The sequence below is a fragment of the Morus notabilis genome, unplaced genomic scaffold (genome assembly GCF_000414095.1).
Source record: "Morus notabilis unplaced genomic scaffold, ASM41409v2 Scaffold521, whole genome shotgun sequence".
Lineage (NCBI taxonomy): Eukaryota > Viridiplantae > Streptophyta > Magnoliopsida > Rosales > Moraceae > Morus > Morus notabilis.
In genome coordinates, this window is record NW_010357686.1 from 448,777 (window position 1) to 468,448 (window position 19,672).

A 19,672-nucleotide genomic window follows, 5' to 3' on the forward strand; every position below is an offset into this window, starting at 1 on the left:
AAATTTTTCTGAACCACGTAAATTTTTGTCTTCTCTGTTTTTTGTTATTTTGTTTCAATTTATTTCTACAATGTAGATGTGTATTTTTCCTTAACAATTTCATATTCTACTGCCTAGAAGAAATGTTTGGGGGTCAAGATTTCCATTATCCAGATTCCGGTGCACCTATCATTACTTCAAGAACATCATCCTTGCTTAAATTTATCAACTGATACCGAGTCCAGACAAATATTTTGTGCTCCAAACTTGTATATCAAACCAAACACTTGAAATAATCTAATGATCAGAAAACACTAGAAGAAAACAAAAGTTATTAATCATTTGTATACTGAAATATCAAACCAAACAATGTCATGAAAAATTTATAAGTACGGAATAATCTAATTATCAAAGCAGAACAAAAGATTAAAAAGCTGAGACTTTGAAGAAGACTTAAATCTGAAAATATTTTCACTAGAAGAAAACAAAAGTGAAGCAAAACGTAGAAAGAACAACCAAAATTATTAATCATTTGTATACTGAAAAAAGAAGTCACTGATTGCCCATAATCTTTTTCCCCAAAGAATTTGCTCATGAATCATAAAACATGCTAAAAAATCTCAATAGCAAAGAACATTTTCTGCATTCCCAAAAAAAAAAAGGAAGATATAAAATCGCTACAAGTACAAGTACTCTTTTCAAAAAGGGTTTAAAAGGTCTAAAAAATCTTGTGACGTTTGGTTGTAGCTCTAACAGAACCGAATTTCCATAAGAGACAGCCAACAAGACTACATCGCACGAGATAATGAACGTTTTTAGAATTTGTTCTAAAATAATTTTATTTTTTATATGAAAATGAAAATGAAAACGTTTTTAATCTCAAGCAGAAATTATTTTTAAAAATGTGTTTAATAGTTTTATCAAGAGATTATTTTCAGTGGAAAAAACTCTATTAATATCTCTTTTTCTCTCTGCTCGAGAGAGGAGAAAACGAAAATAAAAAATAAAAAACGACTAAAAGTTATTTTTCATTTCTCTCTCATTTTACACTAAACCAAAGAATCGTTTTCATTTTCATTTTTTGTATTTATTGTGCCAAACACTGTTTTAAAAATATTTTCATTTTTTCTTTCTCGAAAAACGTAACAAATAAAAATAGAATTAATTTTAAATATGACCAATATATATCGACAACGGCAACACACGAGACAAATTATTTTTAAAAATGCGTTTAATAATTTTATCAAGAGATTATTTTCAGTATAAAAAACCCTATTAATGTCTCTTTTTCTCTCTGCTCGAGAGAGGAGAAAACGAAAATAAAAAATGAAAAACAACTAAAAGTTATTTTTCATTTCTCTCTCATTTTACACTAAACTAAAAAATCGTTTTCATTTTCGTTTTTGTGTTTATTGCGCCAAACACTATTTTAAAAATATTTTCATTTTTTCTTTCTTAAAAAACGTAAAAAATAAAAATAAAAATAATTTCAAATATGACCAATATATATTAACAACGGCAACACACGAGCCATCTAGCCACTTTAATGCCCCGCTTGTTCACACGTTGTCACTTGGATGCAATATAAACACTTAAACTTAAATCATATTTTTCCGATGTTGGATATTTTTCTATTTGGTATATATCCAATATATTACCATTTACTTCTAGAGGAATATTACTATTACTATTGGAAATATTTTACAAACAGAGCACTATTAGTATGGGGTCAAAGATATTGTTTTATATATCCCTCTGAGCTTGAAGAACATCAACTTTTTGTTTCATTGATATCAAACAATAACAGAGCCGTGATTTATTAGTATGGGGTCAATTTTTCTTTAATTAAGATTATACTAATATGTATATATATGTAACAATTTTTTGTTTATTAAATATTTTATTTTTTAAAATCTAAATTAGCCTAATAAAATGCAGAAAATTATTAATTTAAAAGGGTCAAATCTAATTTTTTTACACATACCTAATATATTAAAATTAAAATCATTATATAAAAAAAAAGTCCGCCAGACCTCGTTCATTTTACCGATTTAAATTTTTAGTTTTAATTTTTTACGGTAATAAAATTCTCAGAAAATGTCACATTTCAACTCGGATTGAAAACTTGAATCCGCCAAGTGAATGAGACCTAAATAAGGCGATACATAAAAAGTGGCTGTGAGAGACAGTGAGGGTTGCCGGGGCAAGGTGGAATCTTAAATTTTTAGTTTTAATTTTCTACAGTAAAAAAATTCTCAAAAAATGTCACATTTCAACTCGGATTGAAAACGTGAATCCGCCAAGTAAATCAGACCTAAGGTAATACATAAAAAATGGCTGTGAGAGACAGTGAGGGTTGCCGGGGCAGGGTGGAATCTTAATCAGTCTCATACCTAATGGGCGGGCTCTAGCAGAATCGTAATTCTACAAGAGACCACCACCAAGACTGCGTCACCACAGAATACACCCTCCGCCCCACCAGCACGGTGGTACAATGCAAAGCCGTCGTCCCACGCCACCACCGTCGACATTCAGCCACTTTATTGCCCCACTTGGTTACAAGCCCGCGTTACCTGGCCCAGCAATACGTGGGGCAACTCGAATGCAATATAAACGCTTCATTTAATTGATCCCTTTTCGATGTGGGATATATTGTTATTGTTGGGTCATGAGTCAATTCAAAAGTGGATAAGTCAATATTTTTATTCTTTATTTTTAATTTATAATTTTTTTAATTAAATAATTACACTAATAAAAAATATTTATTAAAAATAATTAATAAATATTTAAATTTATACACTCTTACCGATAAATTTTTCATTTTTTCTTTCATTTTTTAGAGAAATTGTGTTAGGACAAACTAAAACAAGAAAAAAAAGTTATATATGTCAAGTATTTACCATACCATTCTGTATGTATTACCTGACAAACTAACACAGACAATTACAGACATCTTTTAATTAAAATAAATCACCTCAACCCCCTTTAACTTTTCAAAAAATAAAAATAAAAAAGAAAGAAAATAAAGAGACACTTCTTCTATTAATTGATCGTGATTGTTGACTCAAATTTGACCATTAATTATTTTTTTTTTGCAATGTCAAAAATGCGCAGAAAACGTTCCTAGTAATATACATTATTTAAATGACCTTTTTACCCTTAAAAAGCACTTAAAAATTAGACTTAATTGATTTTTACATACCTATAACCATCATTTCACTTCCTTTGCTTTAATAAATATTCTTCGTCCACTAAAGTAGCTTCTTACATAAAAATATATACAAACTAAAACATAAGAAGCATTACATAATGCAAAATATGATATCAATTACATTGGCCAAAATAAGTCAAAATATGAAGATTCAAATTAAACAAATTTCATGACAATCAACAAGTGTCAAACTAATCACAACAATATCAAACAAATTTTACTAACATCAATCAAACAGATTCCACAAATATATTTGCATTCAACTTCAAAATAAATTTCACAATCAAACAAATTCCACGACATCAATTTTCAACGCTAAAATAATCACGCGAACTTATAATTTATGACTGAACCAAATTATTCTCACAATTATAGATTTTCAAAAACCAAACTAATCCCACAAACTAATTTCAATAAAACCAATCTCTCAAAATCCATTTAAAACAAACTAATTTTACATCAAAACCAAATATATATAGACAAAAAAAAAAGAAGAAAGAAAATTGACCATCACTCAAGAGAGATGCTTGGGGAAAGGAAAGTCAAGAGTTTCAGTTGAGCGACGTCGGTGGTTAGCAATTTGACGGCGGGGCAACTCAGGGTAACGGCATCAGGGCTGGGCAGCATTAGGGGAAGACCTTGAGAGCTCGGCCGCTCAGGGGAATGACATCCGCTGTTAGGCAGCTTGGGGGAAGATGGTGAAGAAAATGGTCTCTACTCTCTCGGTCTGTTTTTTTTTTTATTTTTTTTTTCTCTCTCCAAAGAAATAAAATGTTAAGAAAGCTCACAAACCTTTAACGGCCTTGCGCTCTTACATTTGAGGATTAACGGCCTTGTGCTCTTACAATTGAAATCAAAATTTTTGCAAGTTGTGTTTTCTTATACAAAAGAAAGTTCTCTCTTATATCACATTATTCTTGACATTTTTAAGAGAATTAACAAAATCTTATGCCTTACGTTTTGGGTCTTCTACATGAATTAACCGCGTTACCAACGTTGCATTTCGTTTATTTCATAGATTTGAACATAAAAGGTATAAGATAATTCAGATTTTAATGAGACAAAACGTTGTAGTTACAAAACAGACCCTCATTAATCTCGTATGCTTCCTATTGCAACACACAATTTATTGGACCTTATCAGAACAAAAGAAAAGTTGGTACCTAGTGTAGTAGAAACTAATTTTTTTGGCGAGCATTAATTATATATGAAAAATTCATGCTTTACTCATAAACTCCTCCAAATTCTACATATTCAAATCTAATTTTGGTGTGTCCTAAACGGTGAATCTAACCAACCATTACCTTCCGTTACTTGCATAATAACATGTTTTGGATATGCTGATACCTTGGTCCACATGTTCTAAATGTGACATAATTGGATGAAAGGAAATTTCCTCTTTCTTTCTTTGTTGTTTGCTTTCTTCCACGAGTGTTTGAAAAAAATAATAATAAAAAAATAAACGACAAGTAGTTGTTACACCACTGCCATACTATTTCAGTTTCTACTGTCTTGTCTAGTAGATATATTTGGGGTCAAGATTTACCATTTTCCAGATTCTGGTGCAGATATCCCTTTTTTTCTTTTTTTTTTTTTTTTCTTTTTTTTTTTTTTCCATGAGAAGCATATCCTTTGCTTCAAGAACATTGTTCTTGCTCAAATTAATTAACTAAAATGAATCCTGACAGCATATCAAAATAAATATTTTATGCTCCAGGATTGTATATAAAACGAAAGACTTGTAATGATCTACCGACCAGGAAATACTAGAACAATACAATGTCAACAAAGATTTGAAAGTATGTAATAAACTAATGGTTAAAGTAAAGCAAAAAGATTTCAAAACTGAGCGTTTGTTTGAAGAAAACAAAATCGGAAATATTTAATCTAGAAACATAACAAGAATTAGCTTCTCATCTCGTCTATCTGGAAAAAATATTTCTGTCAATCAAGTGTTTGTGGCCCTGGTATAGATCTGTTGACTAGCGTGAGCCGAGATCATCCTAATGGAACCCCTTGCCATCAAATCCTTAATAGCTCTACGTGCTAGCGATCCACTAATCTGAAAGCAAAGCCGTATAGTTTTAACAAAAAAAAAAAAAAAACAAAAGTCGATGTTTTTCCCAGAAAGAACTTGTTTGGGAATTATAAACAGGCCAAAGCACATTTTCTTCATTCAAAAGAAAAAAGATTAAAAGTTATCTGTGTGCATTGTATATTCTCCCAAGTTCATGCTCTCAGACCATGTTCTCAATAGTGTTATGTTACTATGTCCAAAATGATTTTAACATTTTGATCATACTACATTTAGTTAAATTGTTGAAGCATATTGAAATAGGAAAACAAATCAAGGAATGGCAAGTTAAAAATCACTATTAAACACAAAGCAAGAAAAACATAGAGCCAGCAATGGTTAAAAACAAAAGGAAGTTGTGATAATAACATACCCTCAACCTATCAGACAAGATTGAAGGAGTCACAAGCTTGTACTTTGGAACTTCACTTAGAAGCTTGTCATATGTTGCCTGGTCGAAAAGAACCGTGTTGTTAACTTTCTCCTTTTGCTTTCCCTTGCTCCATTTCTGCACACCAAAACACAAACAGCCTGAAAAACACATACATTTTATACTCAAATAACAATAATGACGACGATGATGATAATTGATAACCATTCAATTTCAATGTTCAGTGTCATTATGAACATCATATTAATTTTAACAAATTTCACGAATCTATGATACACTATGTTAGTAAAAATCTAAACTAATCTAATATTAGAAAGAAAATCTATCGAAAATATTACACACACACACACACACAAATAACAAAGGGCAGACTAAATCTTAAGAAGAATAATCGCAGAAACACCTGAATCAAAGACATTCCACATACACCCCAGGCACTCGAATTTAGATCCAAAAATTGACAATAGCATTGAGACATAATAAACAAGAAGAAATCTTAAGAATTTCCGATCAGGAAATCAAGCTTAAGCTGAAATAGAGATCGAAACGCTATGGCATTACCTTCTTCTTCTGCTTGCCTCCGCCAGACTTCGCGGGCTTCGAGGACGGTGGAGGAGCCTTGTCCTTCTTTGGTGCCTTAATAATAATAATAATAATAATAATAATAAAAGGTTAAGACTTATCCACATTTTCACGAACCTCAACAAGGCGAGGTTTCTCGGCAATTCCCAGAATTTCTCGGCAACCAAACAGGAAGAGACATGGAAAAGAAACTTACCATTTGGATGGGTCTTGGTTGATTTCTACAGCTCCGAGCAGTGGAGTTTGGGAAAAGCTTTCGTCTCTCTGTATATGTATATAGTGGCTACCTCCGAGAGGATTAGGGTTTTGATCGAATTATTCTAGTCTGTTTAACAAATAAACCAGCAGAGAGGAAAATAGGTCAAAATTTAAATAAATTAAAATTAATAGATTAATAATTTACGTAAATTAATAAATAGGTTAAATTATTATTTTTGTTTATAATTTGTCTGATAATGAATCATAATTTGACAAGTTATTATCTATAATTTATTTGATTATGAACCCTAACTTGACAAGTTTGTTCATAACTTATCTGATTATGAATCATAACTTGACAAATTTATCTATAACTTATCTAGTTATAAACTATAACTTAACAAGTCATGAGCTATTAATTTCTATAACTAAAAATTAATCTATATAAGCTCCGGCCTATTTCTCTAAATCGGGTAACCCGGGATCCAATCGGCCCAATCTAAATGGATCAGTTTGGGCTTCTTTAGGCGTTAATGACATGATTGTTCGAGAAAATGTAAAAATTACAATATCTCAATGTTTTTTTAAGAGTTGAATTAAAATATGCTTGGTCATACAAATATTACTTATATGGCTTATTTTTTTTAACTATATTTTTTGACAACCTAAAATACCTCTTGAGTTGATTTTGTCATGCTTTTATTGTGGTAAATAACTTCCATATATCTCTCATAGTTGAATTTTTAGAATAATTTATTTGAAATCCAAGTTCATTAAATTATTAATCCCGATTTTTAAATTTTTAAATTTTAATTGCTCCGCATTTAAAGTAATACCAAATTATAATGTAGTACAATGTCATTATGTTACTAAATTACAAATAACCTCTACCTCATAATGTAACATCACTTATACAACAAAATACCATAAGACCATGCATCATTAAAATGTATATACACTAAATTTGGCAAGACAACATTTACCAGAAAAAGAAAAAAGAAAAATTCGCAAGACAATATGTAGAACATAGTTTTCTACCAATTTGTAGGCCATATGTCATTAAATTACTTACAATAGCATTATGGCATTGAAATTATAAACAAGCACTACGAAAAATATAAAATTAGTTTTTATTTTTATTTTTTGCTAGTATATAAAAAAAAATATTTAATCTGCGACAAAGCAAACTGTAATTGCAAATGCAAACGTGCACAGATACGCGATAAACAACAATTAGTGAATTTTTAAAAAAAACCAATGATGTCATAAAATCATATTAACGTAGCTATCATTATATTTGTTAATTTTGCATATATAGTTTTTTATCAATTTTACAATGAAATTGCTTGTATATTAACCCGAATTAATTAGTCTCCCGAACTCAACTTATTCTAGATTGTGCTTTTCCAAATCCAACATGTAAAAGTAACTCTCTCAAACTTAAATCCACACATCTATATCAATAAGGGATAATTAAATTAGACAATAAGCATAGAGAAATACAAATAGATTGAAGTGAAAATACACTATGCATATAGAATCTTCTTAACATAGCAACGGTAAAACTGCATCAAACCCCTAGCTATAAAGAGTTTATGAAGTATACATCAATAATCTCATAGCATAAACCATAAACAATCCAAATCTCATATCCGTTGTCTACACATGATCAACAAAAATACAAATTCTAGAAGATAAAAGAGGAAGGAGAAAAAGGGTATAAAACTCGTTGAAGAACAAGCTCTAAATCTTCAAGCTCCCGTTCAATCTCCAAGCATGCTCTCCAAAATCTTGTAATTTCCTCTGTTGGTTCCTTTTTTTGTGTGTGTTTCCAAGCGCCCCCTTGTGATTCTTAGCTCATTTCTATTTATCCTCCTCTTGAAATCAGTGCAAATGAAGCCTTAAATGACTGCATAATGCGTGGAGGCGCAGCAGCGGATCACTTTCCCATTACAACGCCGTTAGGATTTTTGAGAAAACCCTAACAACGCAGGCAAAACCACTGCAGCGGGTCTTCAGTTTTTTGGGGGGGTGCTACAGCACAAGAAGTAGGCGCTACAGCACCTGGGGCTGGCTTTCTGCTGTCCGCGCTGCAGTGCGAATTTCATTTTGCTGTAGCAGCTTCATGGCTTGATTTGGCTCCCAATTTCACTCTTTTGAAGATCTTTTTATTCATTTTAACTCAAACCTACAAAAACAAGATAAAACACAATAAAAATACGCTAAAAACATCAAGAACTGACAAAAATAACCAAGATTTGTATGTAATAAAATCGAGCTATCAATTACGACAAACGTGACTTTCGCATTATGCTTTCCACTAAAATTGAACTTTTAGTCTTGATTGGATCGTGACCAAAATTAATTTAGTGCGCAATCCTCAATTAGACAAAAAAGTAAAGGCCACTTTTCCAAGTTCTTTCATTTGATTAAGCAGAGTATTAATCCCTTTCTATGAATTAGGGGTGTACACTATGAAGTGGATGGACTTGAATCGGAATGTCTAGTCACAATCATGCTATACACGCAACTAATTATCATAATATTTTAGATCTTTCAACTCCAATTGAACAGAAACATCATCAAAATTTGACAACAAAACTGAAGTACCCCAAAAAAGAAATAAGAAGAGAAAGAAAAAGGGGTATATTAGAGGCACTTACAAAAGCAGCCTTAACTTTCTACTGAGAATCATCTTGGAAGCGTGTAACGCGGTTTTAAGTGCCAATGACAGGAAGCCCAGTTCGGAGAATCGACTTTTTCGGGATTTTAGGCATTCCATGAGAATCCACTTATTTGGGATTTATGCCGTCCATGAGTTTCCTCAGAAGTCTCAACATAATGACAAAAAAAAAAAAACGCTATATTTGTTAAACTGATTCGGTAACCGGATGAAAGATATTATGGACGCGTTTGGAACTCGTTTTAAAATGATTTTATTTTTTTGTATGAAAATAAAAATAAAAACGTTTTTAATTTCAGACATAAATCATTTTTAAAAATATTTTTGATAGTTTTATCAAGAGATTGTTTTCAGTATAAAAAACTTATTAATGTATCTATTTCTCTCTCTCTGCTCGAGAGAGGAGAAAACGAAAACAAAAATTAAAAAATGACTAAAAGTCATTTTTTATTTTTCTCTTATTTTACACTAAATCAAAAAATCGTTTTCATTTCTGTTTTTTGTCTTTATTACGCCAAACGCCGTTTTGAAAACATTTTCATTTTTTCTTTCTCGAAAAACATAAAAAATAAAAATGAAATCAATTCTAAACATGACCTATATATGTATGTATATATTGATAGTTATTTTAATATTTACTTATAAATAGTATCGTTATTTAAATCATAAAATATATATCCTACGATTATACTAATTGGACAATGACAAAAAAAAATTTGGAAGTTAATATAAATTAAATTCTTATTACATTATATCAACAAAAACTGTTAAAATTTTCTATATATATATATATATATATTCATGTCCAATCAAGGAATTTCTCAAAACAAGTACATGGGATTTTTCTTTCCTTCTCTCTTTCTTTTTATTTCCTTTTAAGTACTCCTATGAAGCCATGGTAGGTTCTACCTTGACAATCACGATTTAAAGGTAAAGCAGTGTTTAAAAGATTCCTGCCTATAATAATTTAGCCTTAAAAACCATTGATAACTTTTGCTAAATGATAAGGCCATTTGGACGTTTAAGATAAGGACAATATGCGTTTGGAATTAATTCTAAAATAATTTTATTTTTTTATGAAACTGAAAATGAAAACGTTTTTAATCTCAAACAGAAATCGTTTTTGAAAATGCGTTTGGTAGTTTTTAGGAGTGTTCGTCGGTTAAAAACTGTCGGTTTTGGTCAGTTCGGTGACCGAACCGACCATGTCAGTTTTCTGAAAGTTGGAACCAAAACCGAACCGTACCTAACAGTTTTCGGTTCGATTTCGGTTGGTTTTCAGTTTTGGTAATCAGGAAGATGACCTCAGTTAACTATCTTTAATTGCATTTTTGACCCGCAAGTACGAAAAAATGTAAAACTTTCCTTCAATGCAAAGTTACAAACACGTAATCACAATAAATCAATACAAAGCACAACATCAAAATTGATAATTGCACAAACACAAGTTTAAAAAATATTTAAATTGTCATAAGTAAAACAAAACGAAAACATTTAAAAAAAAAATCTCATCTCGGTCGGTTCAGTTTTTAACCGACTCTCTACACGCAAAACTGAAACCGAACCGAATTTTGAGGAAGTCGGTCGGTTAACCGAACCGACTGTGTTTGGTTCCACGTGACACCGTCGTTTTCGGTTTTGAGCGGTCGGTTTCGGTTTTACGATTTTTTTGTACACTCCTAGTAGTTTTATTAAGAGATTGTTTTCAGTTTAAGAAAAAACTGAAATTCTATTTAGTTACATAATTTCCACCTACCTGCCAAAAAAAAAAGTATCTGTCCAAAGAAATGGAAACACAAAATGAAAAACGGCTTCAAATCGTTTTTATTTTCTAAGTGGTTTTACACTAAATTAAAAAATGAAATTATTTTAGTTTTCTTACATTTTTTCCTCCAAACACGTTTTCTCCTCCAATCACATTTTTTTTTTATCTTGAAAAACATGAAAAGCAAAAACGGAATTGGTTCTAAATATGATGATTATCTTCTTCCACTTTACATTCTGTGCTTACCTTTTACACAAATATTGTTTACATGTTTTGAGAGAGAGAGAGAGATAGGATAGGGCAAGAGAGAGCGCTAGGATAAGGCAAAAGAAAGCTACACAAGAGGAATAAGAGCAGAGAGAGAGAGAGAGAGCAAGGATAGGGCAAAAGAAAGCTACACAAGAGGAATAAGAGCAAAAGAAAGCTACACGAGGAATAATAGGGCAAAATAAAGCTACACAAGAGGAATAAGAGCAAAAGAAAGCTATACAAGAGGAAAAAGATATTGAGAAGAACTTTTGCAAGCTAGGATAGGGCAAAAGAAAGCTACACAAGAGGAATAAGATATTGAGAAGAACTTTTGCAAGCTAGGATAGGGCAAAAGAAAGCTACACAAGAGGAATAAGATATTGAGAAGAACTTTTGCAAGCTAGGATAGGGCAAAAGAAAGCTACACAAGAGGAATAAGATATTGAGAAGAACTTTTGCAAGAATTAATGAGAGGGGTGGCAATGGAAATTAAAAAAATCCTATTGCTTTTGATGCTCTTCTCCCATCTTTGTGTACTTGGATTATCTTCATCCCCTCTTCATCAAGAGACCTTGTCTTCAGGTACTCCTTTTGCTGTGTTTTATTTATTTCTTTCTCAGAGCAATAATTTTACTCGGATTATATATGGTAATTGATAGTTAATCGTTTTGCTCTGGAGCTAGAACTGAAAAGGGTCTAATATTTACCTGGAATTCCTAATGAGTTTCTTCATGATATTCATATGATAATCATAAAGTCACATTTATTGATGCGGATTAGTGATCAGTAAATGACCAGTATTATTGAATAAACATCAGAAGCTGAAATATATATATATATATATATACACACACGTATATATACACACCTAACTTGAACTTCTAACTACCTTGCTAAGATACAAAGAGCGACAACAAAAGAAGAGTTTTTCACTCTTTTCTGTTGTCTTTTATGTTTCATCACCTTTTGGAGATGGGATGAAATTACTGAAGGGTAGTCGAAAATTTTAAATTGCAGTTGCATTTAATTATCAATAGAAAAAGAAAAAATGACTTTTGAAGATTCTGTGGCATAATTATATTAAAGCAGAGAGATATAACTAAAACATTCTAATAAACACATATATTGCTTTATATCCTAAAGTGATGTTGCATGATCATCATAATAAGAACTCATTCTATCTACTATTCTCGAAACGTCTCTTTGATCTTCTATCATAGGTAATAGGCACACGTGTATGCTGTACATACCTTCTCTCTGTCTATATATAAATAAATATATTTTTTGGCTGAGAATTACTTTGTTAGCAGTGTCGGAAAATTTCAACATAGTGATATTTTGGTTCTTGAATTTCTAATTCTGGTATATTAGTTCCTGAACTTTTGTTTTTTTAGTAGTTTTGATTATTGGCACTAAAATCAATAAAGGATTTCCAAAACTTAACATAATAATCATATCTATATTGTATAATAACTGAAAATTTTACATAAATAATTACTTAACATAATAATCATATCTATATTTTCAACCGATTTTTTGAACATAATATAGCTAGTTTTTATAAAATTTCAAGTTCTAACACAATGTGAACACGGTTATCCCTATTAAATTTCATAAATCCTTTATCGATTTTAGTGGTAGGGATCAAAATTGTCAAAAAAAAAAACAAAAACAAACAAACAAACAAAACAAAACAAAAGTCTAAACTATTCCTTCAAACCACAATAAATGCAAAAGTTTATTTTAAAACAAAATTCAATAAAATTATTTATATTTTAAATTCAATAAATTTTAAAATAATTAGTTAAAATAAAGAGTATGGTTTAACAAAAATTTAAAGAGTTTCTTGGAGATGCTCTTATTCGAATTACTTATGTATAAAGAAAATTACGTTGCAAGTCAAAAAGTACGAGAAGAGAAAGTTGAGTATAATATTGTAGCTACAGATTTTGGCTGCCATTTTCCAAGATACCTTACTGCTAAAACTAATATTATTAGGGTATCAACTTTAAACTTTGAATCTCTGGTATGGAATCAAATTGCAACAAAATTGTTGTCTCCCACATTAAAAGGTCGCATAAGTCTTCATTTGCATGCATTAATTCCTTTCCATTACTGGAATTGGTTTTGATTTTAAGACTCTTCCATTGCAAGAAACTTGGAATATATCAAAGTTGTCTAAAAGGAAAAAGCTTGTGACATATAGTTAGTTTCCTTGCTTTGTAAGTTTCTACCCATAGGACCTACCTGAATACTAACGGAAACTTCTGATAAACCAAAGCTCTTTCAGGGATCAAGCTTGGGACTAATAACATGAGAATTTGAGAGCAACAATGACAACATAAGAAGTATGTTCAATTTGCTGCCAATTTAGAGCAAACGTAGGAACCATGTTAGTCTATCGTATTTATACACTCACGCGTACACACACTTTTTTTACTTAATAATACCCGTTTGATTCGTGCGTTTAAATTAATGACTTTGATTCTGAATTAAAATTTTGTGAGAGAACTCATTGGCGGGAATTTTTTTTATTCAAAATTTTCGGCAGAATTAAAATCATGGTTGCAAACGCGTGAACCAAACGGGACCTAAAATTTTATGATTTTATCTGCTTTGATAACATAATAACTTGTAGGCACTAACGTTTGTATCATATTCATTAACCCACCATAGCAATACTTTATTTAACCTTCTTGTTTGCTAATCTGCATTTCTTCTTTTAAGAGAATTCTTTAGTAAGATATGAAAAAATAAAATAAAAATAAAAATAAAAAATTTCTTACCGGTATAATCCAATTTTAAAATCATCGAATTCCATTAAATTATGAAATTCTTTTGTCTGTTATAATTCTGATATGACCTAGTTGCTAAAACTCGTGTTACTTGTGGGGCTTTTCTCTAGTACTCTACTACTGAATTCAAAACTGATTGAGCAAATTTTGGTTTTATCTACGGTGACAAATTATACTTCAGGGCAATGCAGTAGTCAATTATGTAGATCTCTGTGTTATTGTTGCATTGCACTTGTGTCCTAGTTTTCATATTTTATGACACTCTGAGGGAACAAAATGCTAGCTCATGATATCTTCGATCTAATTTCGGTGCTCTAACTCCTACTAATCATATAATTCCCAAAGATTTTGTGCAGGAAAAGACCTTGGGAGGTGAAAAAACACATGGGAGCAAGCTCGAACACGGGATTGGACGCGGAGCAGCAAATGCGGGCGGCACCAGACCTAACCCAGTTGAGGCTGGAAATAATGGTGGCACCAAAACACCTTCTACACAGGGAGGAACAACTTTCATCCCTGTATATGCAGCCGGAGCTGCAAACAACCGCCATCCGTATCACCGTGGAGCCGCCAACTGTAACCGGATAGGAGCTTCCACCCTAATTGCTGCTACAATGGCCTCTCTCTTACATTTGTATGAAGTGCCTAGATGGGGATAGAAGTAAACATGTCCATGAACATGACAATCTAAGTGCTGCCAGCTTCAGTATATAATACAACAGTTCTTGTGCTTTGTAGTTAGCTTTCTTGTTATACTAAAGGTTTCTAGTGAATGTCTTAAAACCCTGTATTATGCTTTGTTTTCACCCCCCAAGCAACCTGTATTAGTGACTTGTACATCCTGTGCATGATGCCTTCCGAACACATGTTGTACACGTAATGGCCGATGATTGAATAATGTTTTTATTTGTGCTTTTGATATCATTGCATCACTGTGTGTGCATTGTCATATGAGTCTAGGGAGCAGTACAGAAATGATCTATGGATGGAAAGAAGAGGCATGCACCTTGACTTTTCCATTAGGGGCGTGCGCGCACACAAATAATGCAAGATCGAACTTGCACACTTCCAAACCTAAACCCAGGCCCCACCCACCATAGCCCATGCCATTTGACCTAGTGGTCATTGGTGGCACGCACCTCGTTACTTTTCATAGTTTTGTTTTTAACCAGGACCAATATCCATTCAGTTAAACTAGACATCCTGGCAGTTTGAAGCATCACCGGGAAGAAAAAAAAATGTACAAAGTGATGGATGTAGGCTATAAAATTCTCAAGACATTTGTACATGCAACTATGGCAATGCGGAAATGTGCGAAACTATCCAATCATGATGTTGAAAACAATCAATGTGTCACAAAAGTTATGCTAAATCCTTCTTACTATATTACCGTCAAGAGTAAATGAAAAAGATTTTAAGTAAACAAGGTAAAGGGACAAAGGTTAAGTAGAACAAATACAAGGACAAGAATGAATAATTCTAGCATCGTCAGAAATGAGTGAGTTGCTCCAGCTTACGAGCCTGGAAGAATTTGCAGCGCCCTTTACCAGTTGACTCAATTTCTTCAATCTTTCTCTTTGATGTTGTGACACCAAAATTGCTTAACTTTAATTGTTGCTTGCCACAACCGCTATCTTCATCTATGTCGGATTCCCTAAGATGGCAAACACAATATTAAAGACAAAATAAATATCATCAACATACTTTGGTTCTCACTAACTTCCTTCATTTAAAGCAATTTAAATGAGCTTGGCATGCAAAATTTGGATTATCTATTAAAAAAGTATCCTTGAGAGGGAAATTTGTTGACAAGTCCAGTGTGCAGGCTTAAATGATCCGCCTTGTGTGCACAAGCAAAGGTTTCATGTCAGAAAGCTGATAACGAAGAAACCAGGCCAGTTTTACTAGTAATTTGGACAGGGGCACACGACTCCAAGACAGGTTCTTGTTTAATCCCAGTAATGAATTGCCAGATTTTTGGTCCTTCCATAGAAAGCTTCGAGACTCATTTATAGAGTTGATGTCAGAAGAACAGTGTTATAATGTAAAACTACAAATAACATTAGTAAAAGCAAAAATATAAGATATAAAAAAAAATTAAAAGGTTGAATCTTCCTGATTGAAGGTCAAAGAACCCACAGAGCCAGAAATAAATATTTATGTATTTTCTTTGATAAAGACGGACTTTAACACATGGTCGAAATTCTCCCTCTTCCTCTCACGTTTCCAGAAAAATCATTGGATTATTTTCTACCAGCTCATAGTAATGCTTATAGTGATTGCAGTAAGAATAGAAAGATTTTTGAGTTGACTGCAGGTCTTTTAATGTTGATCTGGTAAACAAAATCTTCTTTGGGTCATTTTGTTATGGAGAAATCGTAAAATATATATATATATATATGTATATAACCATGCTTTATAAATTCGATTAACGCACACAAACACAGTTGCACACACAAAAATACACTCAGGAGAGCAACCAAACATTCAGACTCCAGATGGCGCATAAATAAAAAGATTCTCAGCGTGCATGTACATGACCAAAAGCATGGACTTATAAAATATTTCCTCATAGAGATTTGCAAGAGAATGTAGGACTAACCACAAGACCTCGACCAGTTCTTTAATATAGGGAGTGCATGTACCCCAACTGAAGCGAACCAATGTTGGGAAGCCAAATACTGAATGCTTGTGATGTTGCAGCCAGGCCTTGGTTGCAGGATCTATACAGATGAAAAGCATTATCAGGCACCTATAGTAAATTAGCATTTGAATCTTTCAAAATGTCACACCTAAAAAAAAAGTCGGGAACCTTTTACCTCCAGGGTATCCAGAACCAAAGTTTCTGTGCATGTTTTCAGCTGTTTCATCAAGCACCCATTCTCGCAAGGCTCGATCTCTAGTAACCTGGACATGTGAATCTAAGATGAAACTAGCATGGATCTTCAAAGACTTTATGAAACTACTAAAAGAAGGGGCAGCTAATTACTTTTGCTACTATGCTTGCTCCACTAACAACTGGATAAAGACTGTCGGCTTTCTTCGAGACTACAAATTTGACAGCAGGAAATCTTTCAGACAGTTTAGTTCTGTACTTTTCAGCATCCCCAACTGTATCTAGATAAACCTGAAACATATGCATTGGTAAAGTTTTACCACCATTCATGACATTATTAATAAAGTTTATATTGACCACGTGTTAAAAGTGAACTTGCAAAGTCTTCATTTTATTTACCTAGGAAGCATTATGACATTCTGCCTATGTTTTTTAATGGCTTTCAATTTTTTAGGTTACTTATCTTCAAATTCATCATAATTTCTCAACATGAATTTACATAGTTTATCCATTAGAGGCACCCAATAAGATTACATTAGCTCGATAACCCTAGAGTTAACAGAAACATATATCCACTATCCAAATTCTTTTTTTTTTAATTATTTTTTTACTGAAAACTAAGAATGTATTACACATGAGTGTGAAAATTAGTACATTTGATATTATACAAAACAATAGTTGCAGTTAAGTGTTAGGAACCTGACAATTTCCTCAACCAAACAGCCAAACACTCACACACACACAACCAGCCAACACCAGATTTGATACAAACAGAGGAGTTTTATTGAATTTTACTTCAACACTAGTTCATACAAACCAAAACCAGCTAGAGAAAATTAAAGAAAGCGAAATGGATAGAACGGAGAATTCGAGTACTCCGGGGACTCCGAATTCGGTGGTATTCGAGAGACCACCACTCTCCCTAAGATCAGTTTCCCAAAACTCTTAAAATCACAGCATAACAAACTCTGCCCCTTCCCTCTATTTTTATACTTTCCTCTAATCCTAGCCAAAAACAAGACAAATCAGCACTAACATAATTTCTGAGAAATTATGACCAAACCCAACTAATTCCTTTCTCCTCACTTAACCCCTCTTAGCCATTAACTTCCTAAGAACTAGTGTCTAACATTAAGCGACCACTCATCTCATGCATGTAGGAAAGACATTTACCTCAGTTAAAAGGACTCCCATGTTTAGTACTTTTGTGATAAGCCCAATTGCAGACTCATGTGATATCTCATTTAGGTTTATCTTATTTCTGTTGACAAGAAAAATGAAGAAGTAAGGTAAAAGGAGCAAAAGATATTAGATGACAAGAACTGCAAATATTCTAAACTAACTTCTTTAGCATTTTTGCTGAAAGCTCTCTAGGATCAATGACGTCAACATCCCATCCAATCGATTCATCAGCTTTTAAGTTCTCAAATAATTCCTCTCTCTTCTCTTCCTTTAATGTCTTAGAATCTGCAGCGAAGGAGCGGGAAAGACGAACATAAACTTGAAGAGAACCACGCAATTCATAAAACCCCATTCAATGACAAGAAGCCCACAATTCCAATCAAGATCAAAACCCCATTTTTCAACATCGAAAATAAAGTTAAGGAGTAACCACAGAATAGATATTTGCGAGCTTTATCGGTTAGCTAGTTCCTAATTAACACTTCAAAAGCTGTTCAGAGTCCAACATTTCCCTTCACCATGGGAAATATAAGGACAAGCATTACACTAGTCACAAGAACTTATAACTCGAAAAAGGTCCAAAATGCTATGTGGAAACCAATTTCAGTAATTATTAAACTTAAGGAGAATCATAATGTGACAAATACTTCCACGAATTAAAAATCGGAAAGCGAGTTTCTTCATGTCCAAAGGGCTCAATACTTTCACCTTATTTCTTCCACCAAATGGCAGAAAATCAAAGTTGTTGGGAAATTAAACAAAAATCAAAATTGCCCATTTATTTTATTTTATTTAGAACTTCATCTCTCAAATTCCTTCAAATTTCCTAAATTGTGCACCACAAGTTTCTCAAATCGAAATACCAGCATCTCAAGCTTTTACAAATTGGTAGTAACAGGAAAAAGAACAATGCAAAAACAGGAAAAGAACAGACCTTTATCTGAATATAAACGAAAAAAACCCTAATCCAAATTACAGTAAAAAAAATGGAATTAAAAACGGAAGATAAACCTGCAAAGTTCAAAGAGGAGAGAGTGTTCTTGTAGGAGCGAGCACAGTACAAGCATCCGTACACCATTGGTCCTGAAACATAGCAGAAACTATTTTATGTGAGAGAGAGAGAGAGAGAGAGAGAAATGAAAAGAAAAAGGAAATTTTGGAGAAGAAGAATGAAGAAGTAGACCTAAAACAGGGCCTCGACCAGCTTCATCGATGCCCATGATGCAAGGCTCTGTCGCCCACTTCGGCAGACCCGCTTCCGATCTCATTCCTTCCTTCCTTCCTTCTTCCACTTCCACTGTTCCGCAGTTCCACTCTCAAACTCAAATGTCTCTCTCCTCTTCGTTTTCTCACTCCTTCCCGCCAATAAAAGGAAAACAAGTAATGAAATGAGGAGAAGTTTCTCTTATAGGTCAGTGTTAGTTTCTATCGTTAAATTAGGTTAAACTCAAATTATATTGAAAAAAATATGAAAGACAGATAGGTTCTAATAAATCTGAGGGTTGAATAATAAGAATTATCAGTTGTCATTTTTTCTAGTCATGCCAAAAACTCTCATAAAATAATCATTAGTTTTTCTGATGTCCTTATTTGTATATTTATATTAAAAATTATTTATTTTATAATTTTTTTTATTTAGTGTATTTTACAACAATACCATTACACAAATAAAATATAGTGAATGATTTAAAGTCAAAATAATTATTTTATTTATCACTTGCTTGTTA

General features: G+C 32.4%; 3 protein-coding genes across 3 annotated transcripts; 1 reads left to right on the top strand and 2 right to left on the bottom strand.

Moving 5' to 3' along the window:
* Window positions 1-4,820: 4,820 nt before the first annotated feature.
* On the bottom strand, window positions 4,821-6,555 carry LOC21401338 (40S ribosomal protein S25). Its single transcript, XM_024173769.1, has 4 exons — window positions 6,434-6,555; window positions 6,217-6,291; window positions 5,638-5,772; window positions 4,821-5,252 (listed from the first exon to the last, which is right to left on the bottom strand). Exons 1-4 carry the CDS (start codon window positions 6,434-6,436, stop codon window positions 5,139-5,141), a joined length of 327 nt encoding a protein of 108 aa, XP_024029537.1. The 5' UTR covers window positions 6,437-6,555; the 3' UTR covers window positions 4,821-5,138.
* A 4,580-nt stretch (window positions 6,556-11,135) lies between these two features.
* On the top strand, window positions 11,136-14,851 carry LOC112093994. The gene is made up of 2 exons (XM_024173785.1): window positions 11,136-11,714; window positions 14,273-14,851. Exons 1-2 carry the CDS (start codon window positions 11,600-11,602, stop codon window positions 14,584-14,586), a joined length of 429 nt encoding a protein of 142 aa, XP_024029553.1. The 5' UTR covers window positions 11,136-11,599; the 3' UTR covers window positions 14,587-14,851.
* Window positions 14,852-15,189: 338 nt separating this feature from the next.
* On the bottom strand, window positions 15,190-19,297 carry LOC21401339 (ribonuclease H2 subunit A). The gene is made up of 8 exons (XM_024173810.1): window positions 19,129-19,297; window positions 18,957-19,028; window positions 18,107-18,230; window positions 17,937-18,024; window positions 16,917-17,054; window positions 16,747-16,834; window positions 16,530-16,650; window positions 15,190-15,581 (listed from the first exon to the last, which is right to left on the bottom strand). Exons 1-8 carry the CDS (start codon window positions 19,211-19,213, stop codon window positions 15,416-15,418), a joined length of 882 nt encoding a protein of 293 aa, XP_024029578.1. The 5' UTR covers window positions 19,214-19,297; the 3' UTR covers window positions 15,190-15,415.
* Between the last annotated feature and the right edge of the window lie 375 nt (window positions 19,298-19,672).

Excerpts from the sequence above, each read along its gene's own strand:
- LOC21401338 (XM_024173769.1), bottom strand. Across the intron at positions 5,773-6,216 it reads GAGGCAAGCAGAAGAAGAAG|AAATGGAGCAAGGGAAAGCA; the intron begins GTAATGCCATAG and ends TTTGGTGTGCAG. Across the intron at positions 5,253-5,637 it reads TCTTGTCTGATAGGTTGAGG|ATTAGTGGATCGCTAGCACG; the intron begins GTATGTTATTAT and ends CTTTGCTTTCAG.
- LOC112093994 (XM_024173785.1), top strand. The coding sequence starts at position 11,600 with ATGAGAGGGGTGGCAATGGAAATTAAAAAAATCCTATTGCTTTTGATG. Across the intron at positions 11,715-14,272 it reads TCAAGAGACCTTGTCTTCAG|ATTTTGTGCAGGAAAAGACC; the intron begins GTACTCCTTTTG and ends TAATTCCCAAAG.
- LOC21401339 (XM_024173810.1), bottom strand. The coding sequence starts at position 19,213 with ATGAGATCGGAAGCGGGTCTGCCGAAGTGGGCGACAGAGCCTTGCATC. Across the intron at positions 19,029-19,128 it reads TGGTCGAGGCCCTGTTTTAG|GACCAATGGTGTACGGATGC; the intron begins GTCTACTTCTTC and ends GCTATGTTTCAG. Across the intron at positions 15,582-16,529 it reads GAACTGGTCGAGGTCTTGTG|GGAATCCGACATAGATGAAG; the intron begins GTTAGTCCTACA and ends TTGCCATCTTAG.